Source organism: Dromaius novaehollandiae, chromosome 2, assembly GCF_036370855.1.
Source record: "Dromaius novaehollandiae isolate bDroNov1 chromosome 2, bDroNov1.hap1, whole genome shotgun sequence".
NCBI classification, from domain to species: Eukaryota; Metazoa; Chordata; class Aves; order Casuariiformes; family Dromaiidae; genus Dromaius; species Dromaius novaehollandiae.
Genome location: NC_088099.1, coordinates 52855546 through 52882770, shown reverse-complemented (window position 1 = coordinate 52882770; position 27225 = coordinate 52855546). Strand labels below are relative to the sequence as shown.

Here is a 27225-nt window from a genome sequence, read left to right as displayed (position 1 = left end):
TAAAGTTTTAAATAAAAATGTATGAATACTCAAAATGTAAAGAACTGATCTAATTTAAAAAACCACCAAGTTCATATAGAAAATTGCAAATACAATATAAGTAATTTACTCTATTACTTACGACAAATATTTTTAACTAGTCAGTTCTTAATTTTGCTTTGTTGAGCTAATTGAAGATTTATATTTCACTGCATTGAAAACAGATACAGTAAAAACCTGGAAAGAATTAAACTAATTAAAACAAAATAATTCACATGAAATTTTGTAAGAACAATTATGGGGCTTTATACATATCTACAAATTTACCTCAACTGCACCTCACACAGAATTGCTGCTGTAATGTTAAAATTCTTCAATAGGCAAAACTTCCAACTTAATATTTGGAAGTGGTTGAGTAACGTACATGCTTCCATTAGCAGGTAAAAAAATCTTACCTGTGACAAAGCAAGATATCCTTCAAAAATTAACCAAATTTTTTATTTACTCAAGTATTCTTATAAGTGTGTGTATGGTAGCAGTATCTAGAAGTTAAAAATTTAAAGCCTTACTTTATAAAACTAAGCATATGGACACAAACTTATATAGCACACCATGTAGAAATCAAATATATTTCTATACTTTGCCATCTAATCATGTAAAAACCTAGGGACTGCAGCATACTATGGCAGTACATTAATTTCTGTCACTGCAAAAAGCATTGCAAGACTTTTTTCAAAAAAAACCCAATCACAATAAATCCACAGTATTTGTAAACCTGTCACAGTTAAATATATACTGAAAGGAATTCTTAAAAAATGTTTACCCTTTCAGAAGCTTTACTCACAGTTCTGTAAGTCTCTACTTCTTGATGCATCTCCTGAAGTTTCTTGTCACACTCTGACTGCATTGCTTTTTTCTGCAGCTCTAATTCTTCTAAGGCTAGGGCTTCCTGTTGCTCTTGTTCTTGCAGGGTTTTTAAACATTCACTTTGACTTTTTTCCTGTATCAAAAATTATGAATAAAACATCAAACTACAGTTATCACACCTTCTAAAGCAGTATAATGGGATTTTACAAAGCAGTTAACAGGAGGTACACACCAATCATCTATTTTCTCTACATACACACACACAGTTTGCATTACATTTGTGAAAATAAGGTTATTACAAGTTATTGTCATTTTTCTTTTCGTGGCAACCATAAGTCCTCTGCTTTTCTTTATATGACCAATATAGTGCTACTCCAGTATTTCATTTTGGCTTGGATTACCACTATTAATTGAAAGCAACACCTCAGAGGAATAAAGATCTGTCCTTACTTGATTCTACTGACTATGTATTTTTAAGCTTCTATTCCCTATAGTTAAAAATGTTAAAAATAGGCAGAAGAATATGATGAGGAAGGGACTATCACCGTCACGCAGTCTTAGTCACCAACCACCCCAGAGGTCTTGAGCCCATATTTGTTAGGTAAAACTGCCTAATGATCTAAAGCAGACTACAGGTTACAGAAAAGGAGGAAGAAACCTAATGTTCTTTGCCAGCATAATCTAGAAGAAATTCTTCCCCGAGGTCAAAAAATATGAACAGGTAACTCTGACCACAAAAGTTAACAGACAACAACTAGTCAATGGGATGAACACTTCTATGTAACAACTCCATTTATCTCCTTTTTTTCTAGTGGCTTCAGCCAATCTCACAAAGGAAGTTTAAGCATAAAGGGAGTTTAAAACAAAATTTCCCACAACACATAGCTGTCAGTGGACAATTACAGTGATTAGTTATCATTATTCAGCCTAAATCACTGCAGCCACTTTCCTTTCGTGCTGCTGAAGCCTCTGAGCATCTTGACTTATGGAGGGCACTCATATCTTTGAGTGCAGAAGGACTCCCACTGTGGAATGGGGTGACAAAGAGACTTGAAATTACCGTACCATAGAGAAATTTCTAGTCCCACCTCACACTTACAGAAGTGACTTTCTACACATTTTAGGGATGCTTACAAGAGCTGCCTTCATCTGCTCCTGGAACTCCTTTTCTTGGGCCTGTAATCTCTCATTTAGCTCCTGATCTTTGGTAGCCATTTCTTTTTTATGGAATTTTTCTAGTTCAGCAACACGCTCTTCTGAAGACTTCTGTGAATCAAAGTGAGAAAAAAACTGACTCTCAAAATACTAAATAATAAGAAAACACTTTGTGTTATTTCCTCAGAAGAAAAGCAATGCAACAGTGAGGGACATCAGGACTGTCCTTCTGCTTCCTTTGAATGAGTAACAATTACTCAATAGGCTTAATATTAAGCCCTATCAGATTGTAAATAACAAGCCTGAAGTTATTTATCTTCTTTCTCAACTCTTCCCCAGGAAGAAATATCACATTTTGTAAAAACTTTTCCACAAAGTTGAATTCAGTGTTTTCAGTTTCACATCAGAAATGTAATAATAAATTGGAACAGGAACTTCTGTCTACAGCTTTCCCTTCTATTTCTAACAGTTTCACAAGCCAGAAGTTCAAATGTTGATAGTCTTGCATACTGACTGCCTTTTAAGTCTCTCTTTACTTTAAATAAATAATTTTATTAAACACTGTGAAACTAAGAATAACATTGTTAATTTTACAAAGTCTTTTATGTACTGATTTTAAATGTTTAGAGAAAAAACATCCATCCGGAGAATTTTCTATGTCATCTTCAGCTTGAAGTATATTAAATTTTCTAGAACCTTTTAAGTAGCAAGATTTTTTTTTAAGTTCTGATATACTAATGTATTTTACAACTATAGTTTTAGTTGTAACTGAATGATTAGATTAAAATCAATAAAACAGAGCGAGTTTCAGCTTTTACCTTCATAATCTCAACCACCTCTTGTTTCACTCTGGTTAACTCCTGTTGAAGATTTACCCTCTCTTCCTCACTTGCCTTTTCTACTGCTTTGATTTTTTCCTCCATTTCTGCCTGCAATTTTTTCCGGGCTTCCTCTGTCTTTTGGGCAATACTCAGAGCCTTCTCAAGCTCTTCAAAAGCTGCAAAGCAAAAAAAAAAAAAAAGATATACGATAGTCAAGAAATAGCTATGGTCCTTGATACAAGTACAGAATTTCCCCATAACTGTAAATTACACACCTAACAGCAGAATGAACCTAGGAATCCATCAAGAATTCACTTGGGTTTATTATCTAGAAAGGCAAGAGATCTCACAAGCAGCTGCAAGTCCTTTGGTTACTTTCAGAATCCAATACATTCTGTAGCTCCTATTTCTTCCCCTAAATTAACAATAAAATATACAAACCATATAAATAAAATTATGGCTCCTCTTCTGGCTTTATGTGCTTGAAGAACAAAAAAAGCTGCATGATCAGAAGGCAGTTCACAAATTCTTCTTCCACTAAAATTAGCTAGTAGTAAGCATAAACCAAGACACTGACTGCAATGCAAGTCAGCTTTTACTAAATGACAGAGTTCTTCCTGAATAAATACTGACGTATGATACCAGGGCTTTTTATTTACCTATGGGTTGCTCCATTTGCAGAGTACAACCTTGGGAAGCTTCTCTTGAGAACTGTGTGTTTGGTGGACTCCATATGGATAGCTTTTACTCCTTTCATCACTTCCCTATTTACTTTTAATACAAACTACTATCAAAACAATTCAAAGAGACACTGAGAAAATGTTTGTGTGTTATGAAGACTGCCCTGGTGCTTCTAAAGTTTGCAAGTCAAACATAAGAAAAAAGAATTAATGTTTGTTCTCAAAAAGCTTGGATATCTACAGCATGTTTCAAGGGACACTCAGGATGGAGTAATAAAATAGTTATTTACATTTACATCAGATGCACAAGTCTGCTGAAACACATTTTAACTTATGCAGCAGGAACAAAAATGCCACAACTGCTTCTTATCATAGGCCAAAGCATTCAAACATATTTTCTTCCTTTCATAGATGGTCATTTAGATGAAGAAAGCAAGCAAATTAATTTGTGTTGGGAGCTGTATAATTATTGCTCAATAACAGCATCCAAGTTTCCCACTGACACTGATGGCAGAATCTACACAGATTTACACAGGCCTGGAATTTGATCACTAATCCGGACGTCCCTTTTCTAAAGGCATCGTGAACATGGAAAGCCTCTGCTGCCTATCAACGCAAAATCCAGTCTCAAAACAGTCTACTGTATCATTTTTTCCACAGGAAAAAAAAATGGGGAAACACTTCAGTAAAATTCAAAATCGTAGTGCAAACATCGAAGGTCCCCGATTTATCAGAACACAGAAAAATAAAGCTATACTCCAACTATACTTCGGATTAGCTGGATACTATTCTAGGAGCAGTGAGAATACAGTATTTTTTAAATGTAGGTATGTTAGCTTTCCCTACCTTAACTTAATCCTAATTTAATCCTATCCCAGAAAGAAAAACAAAACAGATACACCCATCTCTAGCTTCCCTGATCCACCATCACTTAGTGCAGGCATTCACAGTAATTCTTGTAATCCTCGGGGGTTTCTTTTTTTTGAAATAAATATAAACAGCTATTTTTAATAATATTCAGGCATGGATTTGAAAAAAAACTTCTGATAATGTTTGAAACTGAAGCTTTTAACTACAATCCATACTTTTGAGCTGAGGCTGCGAATATTACTTTTTCAAGTAACTTAATTCCCTAAAATTGCTGTCACCCAACTTCTGACCTTTCTGAGCTGTTTTCTAAGGAAGCCTTTCTCTGACCCCTGCCAGCGAGAGTTTCAGGACAAAATGGGGTGTTTTTTGACCCGGACAGTATTGCAGCACATTATTGTATCTAGTTTTGCAGTCCCCATCCTCCTTAAATAATAAAACCCAAAACTCATTATAAAAGGTTAAGAAACCTAGAGATTATTGCAAACAGAAAAACAGTCTAAAACGTAATGCGAGCATGCATTAAGGCTCATGGCCCCTTACAAGAGCCGCTCTTCAGGGACCTCTGCGAGGTGCTGGCCCTGCCGGAGGGGGCCCCAGGCTGTCCCCTCGCGCTGCCCCGGGTGCAAATCCATTACGGAGGCAGCCCGCATAGGCACGTCTGCAGACTGTCACCGACTTCCCCGGTCGCCCCCCAGCCCTAAAGAAAGCTGGCCAAAACCTCCTTCAGTATGACAGCTTCACAAATGACTTAATAAATAAATAAATAAAATTTTAAAAACCTCCCCCCCACAAAAAAAACTTTTACCAAATATAGATGCAAAACAAAAACCTGCAAGTAAAAGGTTTTAAGTGTACTGCACGTTTTCACATGTATATCATTTTCTGAATCTTCTTCTGAGCAACGCATACTTCGTTTTCGTTCCAGCAACTTGCTGCTGCTGAGAGAGGAAAGACGAGGCGTTTGCCCACGAATCCCGGCAGAAGACTGGAGTTCAGGGGAGGGCTGACGGCGGAGACGCACAAGCCGGGCGACATGCGGGGTGGCAGCTGCCGCACCGCCACCACAAGCAGGACGCCAGTCTAGGAGCGAGGCAGAAGCTGGCAGAGAGCGCGGCAAGGCGGGGGGGGGGAGGAGGGAGGGGACATGACAGCACACAGAAGCAGCACTTCACAGGAACACGCTCAGTTCTCTAAAAGTTAAATTATATGCATCTCAGGCACTTAAGCAAGACACCGCATTTTTATTCAAAATAGTTAATTCCAGTGCGATGTGACACAAGCGAGTTTCAAACCAGCAGAGGGTTAAACTATCGTCCTTCCAGGTAGGCAGAACGTGGACTAAATTTTGTGTCTGTGGAAGCTTTTAATTCCACCGTGGATGAAAGCCTGGAATAAAAGCCTGCGTTTTATTTAAATACGTCTGTTCTGAATCCAAAGAGTAAAGACGCTGCCTGCATCCTTCCCCCGCTAGCACACATACTGTTGAGAAAAGAGCTCTTAAATTAAAGCACCGATTAAGTGAGGTCTCCCAAATGTGCACCAGCACAACAGAAGCGATAACCAGCGCCCTAACAAAACCTCGGGGAAGCCTCACAAAATCCCCTTCACCTGACGAAACCAGATAAACGGGAAACCTTCCCGCAGGTAAATTACACATACGGAGCAGGAGCGCCGGAGTTTAAGAAGCAAAACCGATTTTATGAAGCCCGTGCTAGAAAGCCGCCTGCTCTCCACGCACTACTGCCAAGCACGAAAGCTGTGGCAGCTCTTGGAGGCCTCCACCACCCAGCGTAAGGCCAACCCACGCTGCGAAGACTTTGTAATCATCCTCCCCAGGGCCGTGGGCACAGGCACCTGCACCTCTGGTGCCATCTACCGCTGAAGATTGTGAAGGGAGCACCAACCAGGGAGAGCAAACGAGGGCTTTTTGCATTTTCTTACTGCCGCAGAGAGCAAGGCACCTTGTCAAAAAGCAGCCTGAGAAACAAAGGTTTGAATTCGCTTCCTGTGGTTGCTTTGTGCAGCAAGGCGGATTTTTTTAAATGCACAGTCAAGACTTGGAGACTCTGTTCTCTGCAGAAAGTTGCAAAGCATAAATTAAGCTTGCAATAGAAATGCCACCTACAAAGAACGGCAGAGTAAAGCAATAAGAATTTGCTTTCTAAAGGCTTTTTCTGTTTTGCTCTGCAGAATACATCAGCAATCTATACCCTGAGAAGTCAGACAAGACTTATGCCAAGCATTCAGGGTAACAAACTTCATTTTAACAGTAAATTTACAAACATTATAACTAGTTCTGTTGGAGTGAAATGTAAATAGCATATACACATTGCAAAGCATTAAAAAAAAAATCAGCTGCAGTTACTTCAAGTAAAAGAACCGCCATTGCCTGAGAAGCACAGAATTTACTTTTTAGAGCCCAGTCCAAGCACCCAGTGTGTGATGTAAGAAAGACGAGCCCTTACCCCAGTCCTGTTCATACAAGGCTTGGGAAAGGCACCATGATTCACTTATTGGCATGTGTGGATGCACAAAAACAAGATGCTTTGTGAGATTTCAATATAATGTACCTTTAACTGCAAAAAACTGAACTGCGACATCAACTTGGGAGACTAAGTTACAGTTTATGCAACATGTACAAAGTAAGCATACGTATCTTTTCACTATTTTACTACACAAAAATACGGTAATATTAAATTGTCACAATTCTAACCTGTATTAAATCAAACATGGGCGCATGTCACCCCAAAAAGAAATGCCAGACATGTAATTCTAGAGAAGTTAAAAATATGAAGCAGCAACAAAATACACTACTTTTTAATGTACAACACAGCACTATGACAAAGTAAACACTAAATATACTATCCTTATCTTTTTCTTTGCCATAATTTAAATGAAATAGACATTTCTACAAATACAATATTCCATAGAGTCAACTCTTCCCTGAATTATAACATAGCAAAAATAACTAAGTCTAGAATTAAAGACATTCATCAAATTAACTAGCCAAGAAACAGCATTTTAGATACACAAACCTCAAATACATAAAACTGGCTGATTCTTAAAACTGGGAGAAAGCAGAGGCTGTGACCCAGAAGTAATTTCAGGCTATCCCAGTATTACTGGTGTTTTTCTCAAGCACCAGAACAATTTAGTTCAACTGTTTCAAGCTATATTGCAGTTGTACATCACAATTTTCCAGTATGCATAAGGCCAAGGAAATAATAGGAAAAAGTAATAAAAGTCATCTTACAAATTTGTCTATCTTAGAAGCAGTATTAACTGATTTTCCAAGGGTTTCCAAAATCTTTATTTGCATGCTGAACAGAGCACAAGAATAAATGCACTCAAAAGGTAAAATAGATGCAGATGCACCATAAAATTACCAAAAGTCTTTAATAATAAAAAGAGAGAACATAACACACAAATCTCCCCTCTGCAAAGTGCAGTATGCTCAATACATTATTCACAAGTAAGATTACCTGCCACTACAATAGTTAATTTCTGCAGAGCATCATTGCTCACCCATTTTCAGATTCTGGCTATGCAAACATGAGGAAATTACTGTACTAAAGTGTGCAAATACTAGTCCATAATTAGAGGTTTCTACTGCTTCAACAAATTCTGTGTTTCAGACAGCTATGATAATTAATTCATACCTACAGAAGGCATAAAGTATTCTTAAGAAATATTTAAAAGGAAAATATCATAAAGAAAAGCTTTCTAGCCTCTGAAAAAAAAATGAACAAAATCTAACTTTAGCAAAAGGTTGATTCTGAAATCTCGATTTCCAAAGCTAAAAATAGACATGCAGTCTGAAAGGATGGGGGGGAAAAAGGGCAGCTAAGCAAAATGTTTGTTGTTTTCATAAGTTTTTCAAATGTCTGCTAGCAGACCACTTACTGCTTTGTGTATTTTTATGCTCCCTTTGCTGATTTTGGATGTTCAACCTGCTTTACTGTATTACAGCATAATGTTCTTAAAATGCAAAGTTCTGACCTGAATTTACATAGATTTAAAATGAGCTGCTATGAAATGTATGGCTTGAACTTCTCATCACTTTTTAGAGACATAATACACATAATGTATGTTTTACATAAACTAACCATATCTTAGCTTCTGCCAAAAAAGTAAACACTTATGAGAGCAAACAAAATTCTCCTTTAAGAACTTTGACAGTGAAAACTGTTTTGCACTGTAACTATGTTAAAAAAAAAAAAAGTTTGGCCTTTTAACTTAGTTTCAAGCCAAAGGAGAACCGCAACCACACATAATTAATATGTTCTCTAATTTCTAACAAGAGCGATCTATGATGTGTAATTACATAACCACTCAGTTCCAAGCCTGAAACAATGAAATCATCACTGCTGTTTGGCTACAAAGAAATCAGAAATACTTCCGCTACGATTATTGAAAGAAAATGCTTATTACAATAGTAACAAATCATCCTGTTTCTGCTTCCTCACAAGCTCTCATATACTTATTGCTATGCCCTCTAAATCAAATACATGCTATTGTGATTACAATTTATAAAAGCTCATCTCTTGAGTTTTCTTCCTGAAATGATACAAGTGTAAAACCACAGCAATCTTTAATCCTATAAACAGGAAGGTACAGCTGCCCTTTAGCTTCCTTCAACTCCTGTTCAGTTGATAACTGAAGAGTAGTACACAAAACAGTCAAAAGTCTCCCCAACCTCTGCTGACCAGAAATAAAGTTAGTAATGATGTTAGCAAGAGTGATTTACAGAACATTAGGAAAAAGGGGCATGTTTTAACATCCACTCCAAACAACAACTGATGAAAGAGTGCAAAAAGACCATGCTGAAGCTTTTTCATGTTCAAATGTGAAAGCTAATAATCTCCAGAATTTCTTACCAGCTTTTTCAGATTTTTCTTTCTGTTCTTTTAATTCCTCGCCTTTTGTAGTTATTTGTTTGATCCGAGCACGCAGCTGGGCAATTTCCTCCTCCTTCATTTCCAACGTTTCATGCATTTGTCGCTTTGTCTCTGCAATTACCATGCCCTATGGAAAAGGTAAAAAGCTAACAAATAAATAAAACACACATCGAAAACAATTTCAAGCCAGGATACCATCCTTCGCAGGAATAAACTTTAGCTATTACTACAATAGCAGAGATCACGGTACCTTTTTATGTTAGAAAACAGAAAAAGTTAGTAAGTAGAAGAAAAGAATAGGGATTTTTTGAAGAATAGCCAAAATTTATCTAGTGGCAAGAAGAACTCTTCCAGGAACGAAGAACAATCAAAAACTCTCTTTCTGGTACAGGTACTTCTGTTTAAATTACATGTTCTGTAAGCAAAACAAAACTAAAAGCATTCCAGTGTGCACGCTTCTCCTTAGAGAACATGCATGTACGATGGGTATTAGTCATGTTGCTTATTATACCACCAGAAGGTACTCCAAGTACCAAGAGTGTAATAGAAAAACCTGTAAGGAACAAAAATTATGAGACACTTCATATTCCTAGGAAACTACAGCCACTTCTACTTCATTGGTCACTTTTTAATTATTTTACATTATATCTTCATCAGATTTTTTTTATCTTGTATCAAGGCAACCGTGTATCCAGCAATCATGCTAGTCTGGTAATCACTAGGCCTTCTAGAATCATATCCTAAATAACATATTCTTGCAGTATTAATTATGAACTAACAGACAAATATACTAAAGTATCCATACAATAAAATGCTCAAATAGCTTAAATGATTTGGTTGTTAAATTTGAAATGCAGCCAAGCCAAACTAGATGACTAAGATGGTTTCTACCATCAAGAAGTCAGATATTTTGAGCTTTCACCAATCTTCTTCCAAAACTACCCAGAGTTAAAAGAAAAAATTCCTCCCTGTTTACCTTATCTTGTTCTAGCTGCTCAATCAAATTCTTCGCATCACGCAACTGTGTAATCAATTTAGTCTTCTCAGCCATGTGAAGCTCCTAAAAAAACCAAAACAAAACAAAACCAAAAAAGACAACCACAAGAGTTTAAAGTGCTGCCATCTGTAAGGAAATACCTCCTCTGATAAGCAGTTTGGGTTTGGATCTTATAAATAATCTTTCCTACCTTGGCACAGACCAACATAACTGTCATTACATTACAAACATGAAACAGGCTAAGAAGGAGATTCCGCACTATGCCTCAAATGTAGAGCACAGAATAAAGCCCAAGGAAATCAAAGTGGGCAGCTTTAAATTACTTTTAAATCTCTCAGTTCTAGGCTGTCTTACAGTTTCCATCATAACTCTGGCATTTGAAGGCACGATAACAGCCTCCGCAGGTTCTCTCATGGATCTCAGTGCTGCTGCAGTAAAATGGGCAATAATTCTGCCTAAGGCATCTGCTCTGCTACCTGTATCTTGGCTTACACAGGGAAGTCAGCAACTTTGCAACTGCTCCTTAGTGTTCTTGGGTTAGAAAAAATTCTTAAAATACTTGTGTCTTCGTGAGCTCTTCTGAACTAGGCTAGTGCTCAGAGACCGAGACAGAGAAGAGAACCTTACCCCCTGAACTGCAGATAAGTACAGCTACATTTTCCATACTTTTCGTATTTCCAGTACTGTCAGCTACCTTACTTTTATTCCACACTCAGCATTAATGGCCTTGAAAGGAAAACTGAGATAAATATTAATTTAGCTTTGGCACCGCACCTACATTATTTTTAATCTTTACCCTATCTTCACTACACCCTATTCTTCACTCCCCTGTCCTTTCATCTCTTCTATTTATGTAAATAAATGATGCCTCTTTCACTGCCCGTTCTAAACGTTTATCTCTGCTCCATTTTTCGGGTTTCTTATTTTCTCTCTTTACTTCCTGTCTTCTGTGCCAGGACAGCCTTTTCCTATCTGTCTCCTCAACTTCCTGTAGCTACTTTATTTCTCATATCCATTTTGAAGGTTATTCATACAGTAAGGTCTCCTACCCTTCCTTACAACTTTTTGCATACTTGCTCAGTTTATTCCAGATGGTTTTTGCACGTTTAACTCCAACAAAGTGCAGCGTTGTTTCTTGTGACAGTTTGTACATTGTGTAATGATCCTATTAATAAATTCTGCAAACATCAGAATTCTTACACTGTATTAGCAGCTGCCCATTAAAAAGTTAGAGTATTTTCCTTACCTTCATTTTCTCTAGTTCCTGAAGTCTCTCTTCCAGCTGTTCTTGGAGTGCCTCCTTCTCGTTGGTTAGCTGGGCAGAGCGCTCTTTGTGTGACCGAATCATCTCTTTACAACGTTGCAGCAGGTTCTCTTGGCGCTTCACCCTCTGATTAAGAGCTTCCAGTGTTTTAACAGAATCTTCGTTACCCTCTACGAACAACACACCAACATTACCATAGGCACAGCTTTTTCAAAATGCAGATCCTCCGCCATACCCTCCATGTCAATGCAGGTGACTCACAGCCCTCTAAAGGAGTCTCGTGAAGTCTGCAAAACTTCCACTGACTACTAAAACCGCATTCCAGATCCAACCAGAAACAAGCACACACGTACAGAGAATGGCAAATACAATCTTTCACCCCAAATAAATTTCTATTTTTCTCTGTTAGTTCTTTATCACCAAAAAATGTAGTTTAATTCATTAGCTGTAACAAGTGCCAAGCTGAACATGTTAGCATGAGTCATCCATGAACCAATTCACCAGAAAAAAAATCTTTTCTCCAGACAGCTTTTCAAAAATCCTTGGGACTTCACTGAGCACAAATATTTATAAAATTATATCATATTTTAAAATGTTCATTAAAAAAAATATCCATAGAACTAACTTGAAAGGCCTGATAAACCAGAAGCTGGCAGAAAACAAAGCCTAAGGCTCAAGACTACAAGGACTTTGACTACAAAAGCACTGCTGAAAGGCCAGAGAATTTACAAAACCCCAATTATTATACAAGCTGCAAAAGCAAATTCTCATTCAAAGTTTTCTATGCAATCGAAAAGTTATCATGATTTATGAACCCGTCTGCTGCCACTAACAGTATATTCACAAGCAGGAAAAAATGCAAAGCAAAGCAAATCACATCTCTCAAGTGCCAAGCAAACAGATTCCTGTTTTCCCAGGGCTGGGCATGATGTAATTCAAAAGTATCCAAGCTGGTGTACTGCATGTTGCAGGGTAAAGGCCAAGTTTATTGCCTCTCTGAGCTACACTCTGCTCTGTATGACTAGCATATGGGTAATACTTTACTGTGTGTTTTACCCTGATGCTCTGGAGTCCGTAAGAGTACCCGTCATGAAAACAGGATTAGACAAATTCACAAAGGTTAAATTCGTGACCATAGTTCTTGCATGCTATAGCCCAGATGCAGACTCTAGCATAGGAAACATCTAGAACTCTGATTCCTGGGAACTTGATACTATTTATTTTTTTCCTAAGCAGTGTTAAAGACATCACACTAAGACACATCTTTGACCTAAACCCGTATCTTATCCAAACATATGAAAATGCATATCATGACAGATGCTGAACACATATCATTTCAAGATGCATGTTCACCTTGATCTGAACCCTGTCCTTCATAAAGGATACGAACAAATGACACTTTCATAATATACCAGCAACACCCCTTGCTTAGTAATCAGATCTAAACAATACTGGGAGTCCCACAATCCAATCTCCTGATTAGAGGAACACATAAGGGATTATTCAATAGCTCGAATCTCTAAATTGATAATGGCTTTTTATTTTTTCCTGGGGAAAACTGAAAAGGAAACACACTGGCAACTCACCACCTCTGTACACCTCAAGGTACAGTTCCTGGCTTACTTGGGGACACAGCCTCCTAATAATATTAAGCAGAGAGAGCAAAACCCCCTACTGACAACAGCAATACTTACAATAATATTGTCCTTATTGACGGGTCTTAGGAAGGCAACATGTACCACATTTGAATTCTTATGGAAATTTAGCATCTTAAAGTGCTGTCCTGTACTTTTAGCTACCACACTGTTTTCAGAAAAAATTGTCTCCTTCTAGAAAAATACATCATTGCTGTAAAAACTTGAGTCTTAGTTACTTGTACTTAGTTACAAATTCAACATCTCTTGAAAAAGCCTCAATACCTACCATTGCTTCCTGGTTCCATAATATTTTCTGCGCTGTTTTCTTTTGTTGGACTTTGAACTTCTGATTCAGATTGGATATTTGGCCCAGGTAATTCAATACCTATTTGACCATTCTGTAACCTCTGTTTCAGCAACGATACCTAAACAAAATGTTCTTTTTGTTAAAAACACAAGGATAAGTAGATCATGTTTTCATCTTCAAAACTAGACATAATTAATAAAGTTGGTATCAGTAAGAAGAGAAAGGAAAAAATCTCTTTGAGTATTCTAGCTTTTTTTAATCAGAATTACATTTTCAATTAACATAAAAATAGTATCATGAGTGGAGAAACTATGAGCACCAATTAAGCAAAACCCATACATTTTGTCAAAGCAATTTTAGCTCAAACAGATGTTATATACCTGATAACAAAGACATTACAAAGGTATTTAGCTGCAAATCAAAAAAATTGTATTCAACAAGAGTGAGATCTTACAAAGATATTTGCTACCACAAAGATACACTTAATTTCTCAATAATCATAACCTATCAATAAATTCCTAATTATTAGAAAGAGCAGTTTTAAAGAACATCTCTTGGGTAAGGTATTTTACCTGAGTTTGCAGGACACTAATAAGTTGATCCTTTTCTTCTAAGGAAGCATCAAATTCCTCCTGAAGATGTTTCTTAGCTTGCTGATCCATCTGGAGCTCCTGAGAATCATAAACAAATGTCTCTCAAATGAGAACTAAAAAGTAAATTTAGTAAACTTAAATGTTATGAAATAATATTAAAAAAAAACTCATTGCAGTTTAACGTGACCCCAGAATACTTTCATAAAATGGACATTGCTTTTACTATTATAAGGACATTAATTATAACACCAGGAATAAAACAGCAAAAGTCTAGATTTCATATACAAATATCAAGGACTCTTCCTCCCTCAAAATGAGGTTGTGCAGGGATCACTTCAGGTCTGCTCCTGAAAACAGCTGTAGACGCACAGAGTTCTCTTGGGAGATGAAGACTGCACTTTGGGACACTAGATTATTCATTTAGCCACCAGATTAAATCGACATAAGCAGTAGTGATGCAAGTTTCTCTTTTGTTCATTCAACATGCCAGTATTCTAATATGACAAATGCAGTTTATGACAACAGACAATAAGTAGTCTTTCCCTCTCGGAGGTGTCTCAAATGAGAAGGCCAGAGGATGCCAAACAACTTTAACTATGTGGTTTTACTCACTGCCTACTTAGTGGACTGCAATAAGGCATTAATTTGGCTGAACACCCTTAGAAAGATGTAGATGTAGCCTAAATTCATTAGTAATAGCTATGTAATCTTACAAAATATTGTTTTAGGGAGGCTTCCTTTGCTTATTTCCTAAGTTTTTAAATGTTTTTTTCTTTAAATAATTAGTTCTATTAGAACAATATATATATTTCATAAAATTAATTCACATTCGACCTACTGAATCAAAACCATATGCATTTCATATGCATCCACTGTAAATAATTTCCCGAATTTGTATCTTAAATTTTTTATTTACTTCATCTGTATATATTTTTCCAGCTAGTACTTCCATGACTGCTCTTCTGCAAAATTGCCTGTATAAAGGCAAGCACCACCTGTCAACGTGGGTTCTGTTAGCCAGGCAAAGACAACGGAAAGCAAAAGAAATGATGACAAAGCAAAGAAGAGAAAACAGGACACTGGCTGCTTCCTGTTCTGCTCTTGTTCGACTTTGAATCTCACTTTTGTGCTCACTGCTTATCCCTTACCTTCGTGGGTGAAGGCCAGCTGCCACACATGAACCCACCCTGCCTGACGTCAGTTCTGAGCACGGCAGCTGCCTACAAAGCACAGCAGCTGTGTGAGCTTTTGTGCCCAGCCACGCAGGGACAGGGATGGACACCACTGCAAGGCAGCTCCTGAGAAAACCATTCCCCTCTCGGCCTGAGTGACTACATTTGCTTTTTAACCCTGCATTGCCCCGGGCTCTCAACAGCCGCTGATTGCACTTCTTCCTCATGCTTCTGAGCTTTAGAAGCAATACCTTCAAGACAAAGCAGAAAAGCTCAGTGCAAGAACAAGTGCCAAGCAGAGTTACTGAAACAAACGCTGAAATATTCCTCTTTAGATCTGAAAGTCCATCCCGATCCTTGTCTGAGAAGTACAGCACCATGGATTGCTGCAGAAGAATTGCTCTGAATGGAAAAAACTATGGTAAGCAAAGGAACATTCATTTCCAGGCACTACGCTTCACCCTGTCAACTTATACCCAGGGAAAACGGTTCATGCTTACACGGCCCTCTTATAAGAGACTTATCTTACTCAAAACGTCTCAGTTTTATTTGTAAATTATTTTTCATTTTAAGTCCATTTCACTTAACAGTATAGTATTTGGGCTTTGAAAAGGACAAGGAATTATTTGAGATTTTTAATTAGTAGAAAAGAATTTGGGTCTTAGATTTGTAAGAGTCTTATAAATCACAGGACTTTTTATAAAGAACTTTATTTTTCATACTAAAATATATTCAGCTGTGTCTCTTTACAACATAAACTAACTGTAACAGAAATTCAGGTCATCCCCTATGTTTGTCTTTACTTAATGGTAAAAGGAATTTTCAAACAGGAGATGCTATTATGAGTTTGAGTTACAGCAGTAATCATATATAGATATATCGAAAAGCTATTATAGAAGTGGGAGGGGAAAAGGGTACATATACAACTCTTTTTCCTAACCACAATGTTTTAACTCTGGGACATATACATCCTCCAAATTTTACCAAATACCAATGAGTGGAAAGCTACATCTACTAGAGCATACAGCTATAGACTTTAAGAACACGTTTCTCATATCTGACTCTCTTACAGAACGGGGAATACACATGGACAAGCTGTTTCTGATGCTAACACTGTGGGTTTTTCCCCTTCGTGGGTCTGTGGGCAGTTAGCTTAGCTGAAGGCACAGTTACAGCCCATGCAAAGCGTCCGGGGCAGAGCAGCACTCCAAACCGCTCCCAGCTGGCAGGGAAGGAAACAGCCAGGATCCGAACCAACACGCTACCCTGCAGCATAAAATGAGGAGCTGGCATACCTGAATCAAACCCCAGACGGGTGAAGACCACGGCTCTGCAATCTGATGGCAGCCTAACTCTAACCCTACCACCACCAGCACCACCACCCCAGAGCTAGCCGCACAGGGATCAGACCGCAGTGCCGGACGGTCGCTCCCGCAACGGCGCTGCCATTCAGCACTAAACGCAGTGACGCGTTGGCAGTCATGGAGAAAACGTGTGGTTTCAAGCGAGCTGGTACCCGACTTCTGCGTGAGCTGGTCACAGCAAGGCAAGAGCATGAACGGGAAGGCCCTGATGTGGCTGCTCTGAACTGGATGCTGCTCTGCGCCTCCGGGTGGTAACACGGCTTCAGTGTCCAACTTAACTTCACTTTAATTTGGCTTTAGCAAACTGGCTCTTTCAATTTGCTCTCTCCTATAATTTGTACATACCACTTCCTAAGCACAGCGTGCTTACTATCAATACCAAATATATTAGAGAGTCTCCTTTCAATGTCACTGTAACCTCAGGAGAGGAATAATCATACCACAACTTACCTGATTCCATGATTGAAATCAAACTATTATGCAAATGCATTAAAACAATTTACTCATTCTCATCTAAATTATAATGTTTATTTGAAAAATTACTTTTACCCTAAAAAAAGTGAACTTGATAACCATGATAAAATCTTTTTAAAAAGTGCTTTGTATTTGCCTAATAATACTAGTATTTCTCAATACTAAAAGAGCAACAAATCACACATCCGCTTCCACTGCTGGAGCCAACAACACTGCAAGAACCACATGTAGTTCTACCAACATTACAAAGAACAAAAAGCAGTTCAGTTGATACTATGAGCTGCTCTGTCTTAGATTGTGACAGCAGCTGCTGAACAAGAAATATGCAAGAGAAATAACCCGATATAAACAAATGAAAAGAAATGGCAAAAAAACCCCTCTGCTTTGTGATATAAAGTATTCTACAAAGTGAACAAAAAAATCAAAAGTTAAACAGAGAAAATCCTCACTCTGTGTGGTGTAAAGTAAATATTCAACAAATAAATGGAGTTACCTCTCTCAATTCTCCAATTCTGCGGAGTGCTTTATCCTGGCTTTGACTCAGAATGCCCTGAAAAAGGAAAAATAAGCATGTTTATATACACGTGTATTAAATGTAACTTTATATATGAAGTATAAATAAGTTCACAAAGAATTTTTTAGCACAAGAATTTATGATTTGCATCTCTCTTTCAAGTCAAACTGAATACATAAGTGCTATCACAAATTGCCAGCTGTGGCCCTGCACTATCACCTGAATTCAGTGGATGCAATACAAAAGCAGTAGTTATTGGGACAGATTAATATTAGACCCAGCTAAGAGTCTTCTGGATTTTTTTGTTTGTCTGTTTGTATATATACATACACACACATGCACACACACACTATATTTATATTATGCACACACACATTATATAAATATATGCACAAAATGTATATTGAAAATTAAATCTGTATATTCACTATGCATTTTAGGATTCAGAAAAACATTCAGAACAGAGGGTGAATTAATGCTTACCTGTAGCTTTTTCTTCTCTCGCTGGATAACTTGATAAGCAGACACTAGCTAAAATACAGAAATCAAGTATAATGATGATAATGCATCCACTCATAGCTATCAAAATAATTTGCTGAGTTATATCACTGCCTGTATTTTCAAACTCTTCACTTGAGCAAGCTCTTCTGATAGAAACATACATAAGCAATTCTCTTGTGCAATATTTGCTTTTCCATTTATAAAAATACTTCTAGTGTGTTAAAAAAAAAATTAAAAAAAAATTGGCAAAACAATTAGGTTGTTCAGCATTCATACTCAGTTTTCCTTTCACTGGAAATACCTCTAGGAACAACCATGCTCCAATACAGGTCAAAAAATGATTATTTCAGAAGGTTATATTCCAGACAGCAAACCAACATGTGTGTATATTTACAAGGGTACACACCCCAGAAAGCTTAAAGTTAATTTTAAAATGAGAATGCATTTAAAAAATACACTTACAGCTCTAGCAAAAATGGTTTGTGTAATACTGAGTGTTCTCATTTCATGTGCTTTGCATATACCCAGCAGACAGACTGGAAGTGGACAGTATTTCTCATTGTAACCTGACAAAAGGACTTCAGGAGTAACTGCACAATTTAGTTTAATTAAAAATATGATCACAATTGCCTAAGCTGTCCAAAGCTGAACTGACATAATTGCAACGTGGAACAAGAATATACCCTTTTCAAATTGCTCAAAAAATAAAAGAAAACAAACTCCAACTCCAAAACTTCTAAATCAAAAGATACTTCAAAATGTGATTTAGAAATAAATTTTTCAGAATTCAAAGCTGCTCTTAAATGTCAATATCATACTTATTTTGCACTTAAAAGGAAACAAAAATTATGGATGTTTTCCCTTGCTCACTGTATTATTTACAAAGAGAAGAAAAATATTTCTATACTTTATCACCAGAAAAATAATTGGCCTATCTAGGCCAAAATTACCTAGACTTACAATAACAAACAAACTTTCCTGTTAGCTCTATGTTGATCCATCTGTTCCTAATAGGTAGGAAAACAAAAAGATTATCCATGACTGCAATAGCTGTTAGCCTCAATTGCTTTTCTCCATTCAGTTAAGCCAGTAACAGTATCGCCTACCTCCGAGTATTTTCCCCTGTAGTTGCCCAAACTGCGTTCCATTCTACGCAACCTCTGCAACAACTGATCTTTGCTGAGGCTGTCCATATTTCCCAGAGGCTCTTCTGTTTCGCTTTCAATGTCAGAAGGTGGATCAAAGGTGGGACCAACTGCATCCAAGTCCAGTCGATTCAATGAATCTCTTGAAGAAGTTCGTACCAAGGACTCTTTAGAAGAAGAGCGGAACAGGGACTCTTTTACTGGGCTTCGAAACAAGGACTCCATTGAAGGAACCCGGAGCTGAAGCCTCTGGGCAAAAGACTGTGTGTCGCTCAACTGCAAAAAAACAAAGGAATTTATCACTTTTGCACTATATTTTAAGAAATCAGGCAGACAGATGAGCTAAAGCCAAGGAAACAGAGACCTGACCTGGGCAAAAGAACCACGGTCATGTAACATGGCAGCATATGCATGACACCACATAGCTACCACTCCCTTAGAAGAATCATCTTTCTGTTCAAAAAAAACCCCACACATGCAACTACCAGATGTTGGGAAATTTCAGACTGCAACTGAATTTAATAAACTACAGCTCTGACTTAAACTTTTAAAAGAACATATTTCCATGTAACCCCATTAAAAAACAAAGAATACACAACTAAAAAACAAAACTAAGAGCTGCATGTAGTATTGCCCCAAATTAAAAAAAAAGTGACTCACTGATGTATTAAACAGAAGATTGTATTTATTTCAAAGATACAAAAATATTTTCCTATGACTGCAAGAACAAATTTATTGTAAAAGTCCTTGTACAATGCCTAGTTCCAGCATCCCATCTCAAAAGGTCCTTTTCTCTTTGTATTTTTAAAGTGGCTTTACCATTTTCACAAAAAATGCAGTTACTGATTTATGCAATTAAGTACTTGTTCTAAAACAGAAGTTTCTTTACTGTGGTACTGTATGCTATATAAAGTCAGAAGTGACTTTAAAGCACTATTACATGACATTGCCAATATAATCAAACGTTGCAACACTACACGCATGCCAGGAATAGTTGCTAATAGCAGTCCTGAAACTTAAACTAGTTCTGAAACATGTATTAATGACCTCCACGTTTATTTATCACTGATGACAACTTTTTTCAAACCTATCAATTCTTTTCCTTCAGCTAGAAATTAATTTGCCAGCTATGCAATATGCCCTCTACTTGCGAAAGCAAGGTTAGCATTCTTTATCTCGTGGACATAGCCAGTATGAGATATCAGTGGCATTTCAGCACAGGGCTAGCAACCTCTACCACGCCAGTGGATTCTGCTAATCGGCCTCTATAAAAAAAAGCTCTACATATCACTAACAGCACTTAATACCAGCTAACGGTATTACGCACATGTACTCAGGGAGAGAACATTCTAGTGAATCCTAATAGGAAACCATTTTAATAACATGACAAAGTATTTGTCATCCTTCCTCCAATGTAAAGATGTACACTGGGCACTTAAACTAAATTAATTCAAAGAAAACATGGCAGTGAAATACACACACACGTACCTGCGGGGAGGCTGATTCACTTCCATTGTTTTCTGTAGCTCGGGTAACTGGCTGTTTAGGTAAGTTCTACAGGGGGAAAAACAAACATTAGAAAGAACAGACTGCAAGGACAGCTTCACTGATTTCTACAAACAGCATCTGTGCTTTTTGCTTGTCTGTGTTTTTAGTACATTCTTTTAATTTTTTATTAAGATTTATTTCATGCAAACAAGCTAGTTTGTTAAATTCAAAACCAGACTGCAATATACAGAACTACAAAGCAGCTCTATGTGCATGGATTAGTACAAGACATCTGCAAGTGTTGACAACTCCAGTCAAATTTTTCATACTGATTATTTGTTCACAAATCAAAGAACCACCAAAAAAAAAAAAAAAAAGACAAAATGATAGCAGGAAAAGTCTAACTGATGACCAGTGATGCTTATAGCCCACACAAAAAACTGTGAAATCACAATATCGTCTTTTATTTAAGTGCACTTGGAAGGAAAAAAAAAACTATCTGGAAAAAAGCACTAGTAACAGGCTCTTTAGGACTCAAACAAACACAGCAAGAAATTAGACTTCTGGGAAGATACATGCTATGCAAAACTTGACACACACATTCCTCTGCACTCCCAAACAAAAAACTCAGAAAACAATGAAGTATGATTTTTATTAGTATTACATAGCTCAGATATGTCTGTCTATCCTACTTTTTTCTATGTCACGTGTTCAGATGCTTCCTAACAGGTATAAAACCAGCCAGTTTTCTCAGCTTTTTAAACCAGGTCAAACCGTAGTAGTAAAACATACTAGAACCTATACACTGGATTACATTTTGTATTGGCACAAACCATAAAAAAAGGATAAACTGGTAATCTTTTATATGAAAACTGGACCATCGCATGTTATCTAGTTCCTGTAATTTTAATCCATTGTGTTCCTAGGGCAAAGGGTCCAATTCTAGTGTCCATAAAGTGAAAGGTAAGCATGAATGGAAGTTGCTATGCATAAATACGAACTTATAAGGCTCTGAAGAGCTTGAAAGCCCCAGCCTTCCATAAGCCCTAACAGATGTTGGATTTCAGTGAAACTAGAATCACAGAGCATTGGCTGGGACTTTGAAACTCTTAATCAGTACAGTTATGTCATGCTTTCTGGAGACCAATGTGACTCTTTCTTCTGCTAATCCATAAAATGTACATGATAACTGTATCTATATCCAAACAGAGCTGTATCTACAATCTCTAATAAAAATGTTGCTTTTTGTTATTAAGATGCATAAACTAGAGCTCAAATATATCTGGAATGTATTAGGGCATTTTAGTGACACTTGTGCTTCCTTACTTCCCTATTCCTGAAATGCAAACTAATATATCTTATGTGTTTCTCAAAGGTATAAATACATTCATGTGTCTAAAAAATGGAAGTTTAAATGTCTCCTTTTATTTTACTGCTCTTACTTGCTCCCTCCTTCTCAGGTATTTCAAGATTGTGAGTAAACTGTGGAAGAAGAACAGTTTAGTATGCATTTTCTTCCTTTTAACATTCATTACAAAAAAACTCTCCATCTAAGAATATTTGAACTGTGTTTCTTCATGTAGCAAAACCCAAACAGCTTAGTTAGTAAAAGCTCTTCACTAACTTCATCTATACCAAAAAACCCCACAATTCCCGCCACTTCTCTATGGTGCCTACTCTCTTGGATTATACACCCCTTGTGCACACACAGCTAAAATACGGTTGTTTTAGTAAAATTTATTCTTATGTGTTTGTGTGTGTTGATTAAACATTCAGCCTCCTTCATCTTTAGTTTACCTGCATTTCCTAAGTAACATAATCATCCCTCCTCCTCCTCAACCTTTATGATCACTGTTTTCTCCCTCTCCTCTTCCCCTCCCCACCCACTCTTAGCACAAGAGCACAGTTCAGAGGAAAGAAAGTTTTACAGGCTCCATCTTATTAATACACATCAGTAACAAATTAGCTATAACTCTTATAGCTCCTATATAACTATGACATTATAACTATTTGCTATGTATGCAATCCTATATATAAATATGCAAGTCAGTGTTTCCAGCCACTAAAGTGCGAACTAAGAGAACATAAAGGCAAGATTTGAGCATTTACAGGAATACACTTTTCAAAATTCAGCTGTATTGGAGATATTCTGTAGTATAGTGAAAAACAGCATGCAATTGTTCACAGCTCTAAGTGTAGGAAAAACTTTATTACATCTGAAGTGAAACTAAGTAGTCATCACTGGACCTGGAATACCATTTAACTACTGAGAAAGTGATAAAAGTCTACATTTCACAACTATGTATTTCAGCACAATCTCAAGGTCCACTTTCCTCCTCATCAGACACACCAATCTTGAGAGCATCAGGACTGAGCTAGTACTGACTCTGCGCTTGAGGATAAATGTACACTAGATAAACTTAATCCTTTAGCATATCTGAAGACTTCCTCAGATCACCTTTTTAAGCACTGTTCCAGTCCAGTCTTGCTTAACTTGAGAGAGACAATCCCAACACACCACGGTGTGTTGTGCTAGGTCCACCTCCTTATCTATCTCTTATCCTCCTAACAGCTTTCAGTGACTTGTCATTTTCAGCCTCTGCAGGAGAGCAAAAAAGCACGCGCCAATTTGGAAAAGCAAAGTAATAATGAAGTATGAGGACGACCCGAGACTCTAAATAAACCACAGTGTGTTTCCGATCACAGTGCACTCAGGAACGCTATGCCTCTGAGGCATGTGAAGGGTGCTGTCCCAGTTCTGCGAGAACTGTTGAAAGAACATGGCTTTGCGCATGCATGTGTGGGGGCAGCTGACTCAAGCTGGCAGCCAGCCCTCATTGCTGTGCTGGCTCCTTCTCCGCTCCCTTTGGTCTCTTCTCACCAAGCTTCTCCAGTCATATCTTGTGCAAACAACATTCCCAGGCAAAGAAATATATATTTAATACAAAATCAAATGAATTTGAATGAGGATTATTTACCCTCATGATAAGAATCACCTAGAAGTAGGCGAATTTCAGTGTCTACCGAAGATAAAAATTTCCTGCTACCATTACTGGTAAACACCATTGTGAGGCTTTCACTGTACACAGCAAAAAGCATTTAATTTTTAGATAAAGAAACAGTCTTGGTGTTTATCATATTCATTTATCTTGAAATACATACAGACATACATAAAAATGAAGACTTTCGACACTATTAATAAATCCTAAGCAAAAAACTTACAAACTTGTGCAACAATTATTTAGAAGTTGGCAGAGTATGGTTTCCTGTATAACTTTCCTGTATAACAAAGTGTGTTAATTGTTTTTTTTAATGTTACGATAAATTCACACCATACAGCACACCAGCCAGGAGCTATCAGATACTACCTCCATGAGATTTAGTGCAGGGTTAGCAACAGGGTAGTTAAGACGCCTCTGTGAGAATAAGCCACAAGCAACACTAGATTTGCCTTCTAGTACAGTGCTCTCCTCCCCCTGCTAAAAAGCATCACTAAGAGGGGTTGGAGGACTCACCACACCGTCACTCTGTGGCTTAGGTTGTTTGGTGGGATCCAAAGCAAAGATAGTATACTCAGAGAGAAAAGCGGGTTCTGCTATCATCCCGGCTAGCAGCTGTCATTCAATGCAAAAGGTAGGAAAACGAAAAATCAAACAAGTAGTAAGGTAAAGAAAGCAGTTATACTCAATTTCTCCACACAATTAAAAAGTCTGTAAAAAGATATAGCAGTTTATGAAACCACAAACACTGGTAAAGCCAAGACATAACCAGAAAATATGTATTAGATCATTCATTTCAGAACAGCCAAAATGTAGTTTTTGACCATTTGGAGGTAAAGAAACATGCAATTTTTAAAAAATGTATCCTAGATTAGCCCCGGATGAACACGTTTCAGGCACTGACACCGATTTTTTGAATAACTGTGGATGACTTATTTTTGCATACCATAGAGCCTTCATCACTCGCAAAAGTTATGCATGGAAAAAGTTGTTATTCTAAAAATTCTATCCGTATACCAATTACACAATAAACAATATAAAGTGTATGCTTTGGGATATTTATCTTCTTCTTCTGATGCTCTTAAACACTAGAATTCTAACTCCATACAAAATATGAAGTTTATTCCTTACAAAATTTTTGAAATCACTAGCGGATTATTATTTTATAACACCACCCCAAGTTGAACTAATCATTTTATCAAATCACTTCAGGAAAACAGACTTTACTTCCTAGAAATTAAAAACATAAAAACAAATTTGAATCTGAAATCAAATGGGATATATACATGTGATGTAATTTGACGTTGTTAGGATGCTGTAACAGGTTTCAAAATACTACTCTTTCATGATTTTATTTACACACAAAATCCCAAGTTCAACTTTCTTAAAGACTGAGGTTTCAGAATTGTGCTCTTTGTTGAATGAGCCAAAACACGATATGGCTTTTCTTTCCCATTACTTCAGAACAGTTTTTTTTATTCCATGTTACTAAATTTTTTTAAGGAATCAACTCTAATGCAAAACAAATTAAGGTTTGAGTTTTCTTAAGAGTTACATTGAGTCCAGTGCTCCAGTAGCTGAACTACGCAGTTGAAAGGAAAAAAGTATTTTGATGTATAAAAAGATCTGGAATGCTACATGATTTGTAATTTGTGTCTACTAAGCACTTTCAACAAATACATTAAGTGCATAATGTTCAGTGACAGCCATACACCATCTCCAAACATCAGCACTGACTCCCTTTCAGATATGGAAAAGACTTTCTGTAATGTAATTCTACGCTGAAGGAGAAAAAGAACTACCTAAAAACCTGGGCAGCTAAAACCTAAATTACTGATCCCGCAGAAAACAAAGGAAAATACAAACCTAAACATTGTGCTTTTGTCTCCTATCTGATTCACTATACCATGTATGTACCCCTAATACACAAGTCCATTGCAGGAGAATCTTGCTAGTTTTATCAGAAGATTGTCTAGAGCTACAACAGGAAAGAAGTTTTGGTTCACTGCCAACCCCTCCTCTCCTCCCTCCCGCACACCCCTAGCCCCGCTCAAAATTGTGAGCTGTCTTCATGGAAAAGGCATCTGCACAGTATTAATTCTAAAATTTATGCTGAAGTTTTTCTTCTCAAACTAGAGGTGACTAATTATGACTTCCATTATAAATTTCTGCTGTCCTGCTCTTGGCATTCCCAGCGCTGGCGGAACAAAAGCTTACCTGATGATCTGTCAAGGACTAGCTAGGTCAGGGAAGCTCTGGTGAGACTTCCTCTCACATTAACCTCCTACAAACACAGGCTGCTACCAAAAGGGACAGTCCCATTCCTCCTGCTTCCAGTCTCCTTCCCACAGGCCTGGCCTCACTTGCCCATTGCCTCCACTGTGATTACAACCACATGCTGAGCTGGGTCAGACTGTTCACCAGTTCCCTCTCCCAACCCATCAGATCATCAACTCCTCTATCAGATTGATAAAATGACACATAATCATATGGTCAGATATTAGAGAGGCAGAGGTCCTGCTGGTTCAAAGTAGGACTGCCCCTTGCAGCATTAACCCACAATCAGACCAAGGAAGAGTAACATGAAACTCAACCCACAGCCTGAAGCGGGTAGGAATTACACCTACACTTTTCACAAGAGTAAACTGTGTTAAAGCTCCCACTGTAGATTTATTCAGCTATGTAAAACCCAAGTAATTTCTTTCCTCATCTGAGCTTTCAGACAACAACAAAAAAATAAAGAAGCTGACAAGAAAAGTGTTAATGAAACTTTTCTTCCAGGAAGTCTTTGTAAGTGGTGGTGGCTGTAGAAGTTTATAACTTGGCCACACTCTGCATCTCGCGTATGTACTTCTAAAAGGGTATGTGCTAGAAACAGCAAACACTATATATATACGAGCATACAAACATACAAAAGCAGTATTGCAATCAAGCCTGACGGCGTCATGAATTAGAAGTACGTAAATTCTCAATCACAAGTAAAATGTTGATGAAATCTTTAAGACAAAAATTAGTCTATATGTTTAGACAAGATGAGTTAAGATGATGAAACAATATTTGCAAGGCACTTGTAAATGGATTAGAGCAAATATTATTAACCAAAGGCTTATGAGGCTTTTCAAGATGTAACGTGTATTATCTTCAGCTTGGTTGAGTCAGTTTATTTTAAAAACTTAACTGTCAAGAATTTCAGGAATCACAGATGGTTCAAATTATCACTTCATAGTAACAGTATGCTAATGTTTGCTTCTCAGAATATTAAGTAGTGAAATTTCAACATAGCATTATTTCACTTCATCCGAATTCCATTAAATATCACATCAAGCAACTTGTATAAAAAAGAATTCATATTTCATCTCTAGTAAGTTATTCATCTAAAATAAAAACTTTGGGCTGTATGTTCAGCATCTGTGAAGTGTTACATTTTCAGTCATCCTCTAGGGTTCATGACTGTGTCAGTGCAACTAAGTTCTAACAGGAGGGCTACACAGTACAAGTCT

General features: G+C 37.3%; 1 protein-coding gene across 7 annotated transcripts in view; it reads right to left on the bottom strand.

Annotated features, from left to right (window-relative positions):
• Positions 1–27225, bottom strand: part of GOLGA4 (golgin A4) — a 61971-nt gene that overhangs the window by 23703 nt on the left and 11043 nt on the right. For 3 of the 7 annotated variants that reach the window (XM_064506532.1, XM_064506533.1, XM_026100747.2), the window contains exons 1-13: positions 24242–25733; positions 20727–20792; positions 19200–19514; positions 18076–18123; positions 17572–17628; positions 14048–14146; positions 13455–13593; positions 11514–11701; positions 10247–10330; positions 9250–9397; positions 2820–2998; positions 1981–2112; positions 824–979 (exon numbers count right to left, since the gene is read on the bottom strand). In XM_064506532.1, coding sequence (XP_064362602.1) covers positions 824–979; positions 1981–2112; positions 2820–2998; positions 9250–9397; positions 10247–10330; positions 11514–11701; positions 13455–13593; positions 14048–14146; positions 17572–17628; positions 18076–18123; positions 19200–19514; positions 20727–20792; positions 24242–24328 — 1698 coding nt within the window. In that variant the 5' untranslated portion in view covers positions 24329–25733. Of the gene's footprint in view, positions 1–823; positions 980–1980; positions 2113–2819; positions 2999–9249; positions 9398–10246; positions 10331–11513; positions 11702–13454; positions 13594–14047; positions 14147–17571; positions 17629–18075; positions 18124–19199; positions 19515–20726; positions 20793–24241; positions 25734–27225 lie in introns of those variants that run through there. The other 4 variants (XM_064506527.1, XM_064506528.1, XM_064506530.1 and 1 more) reach the window with 2 other exon arrangements.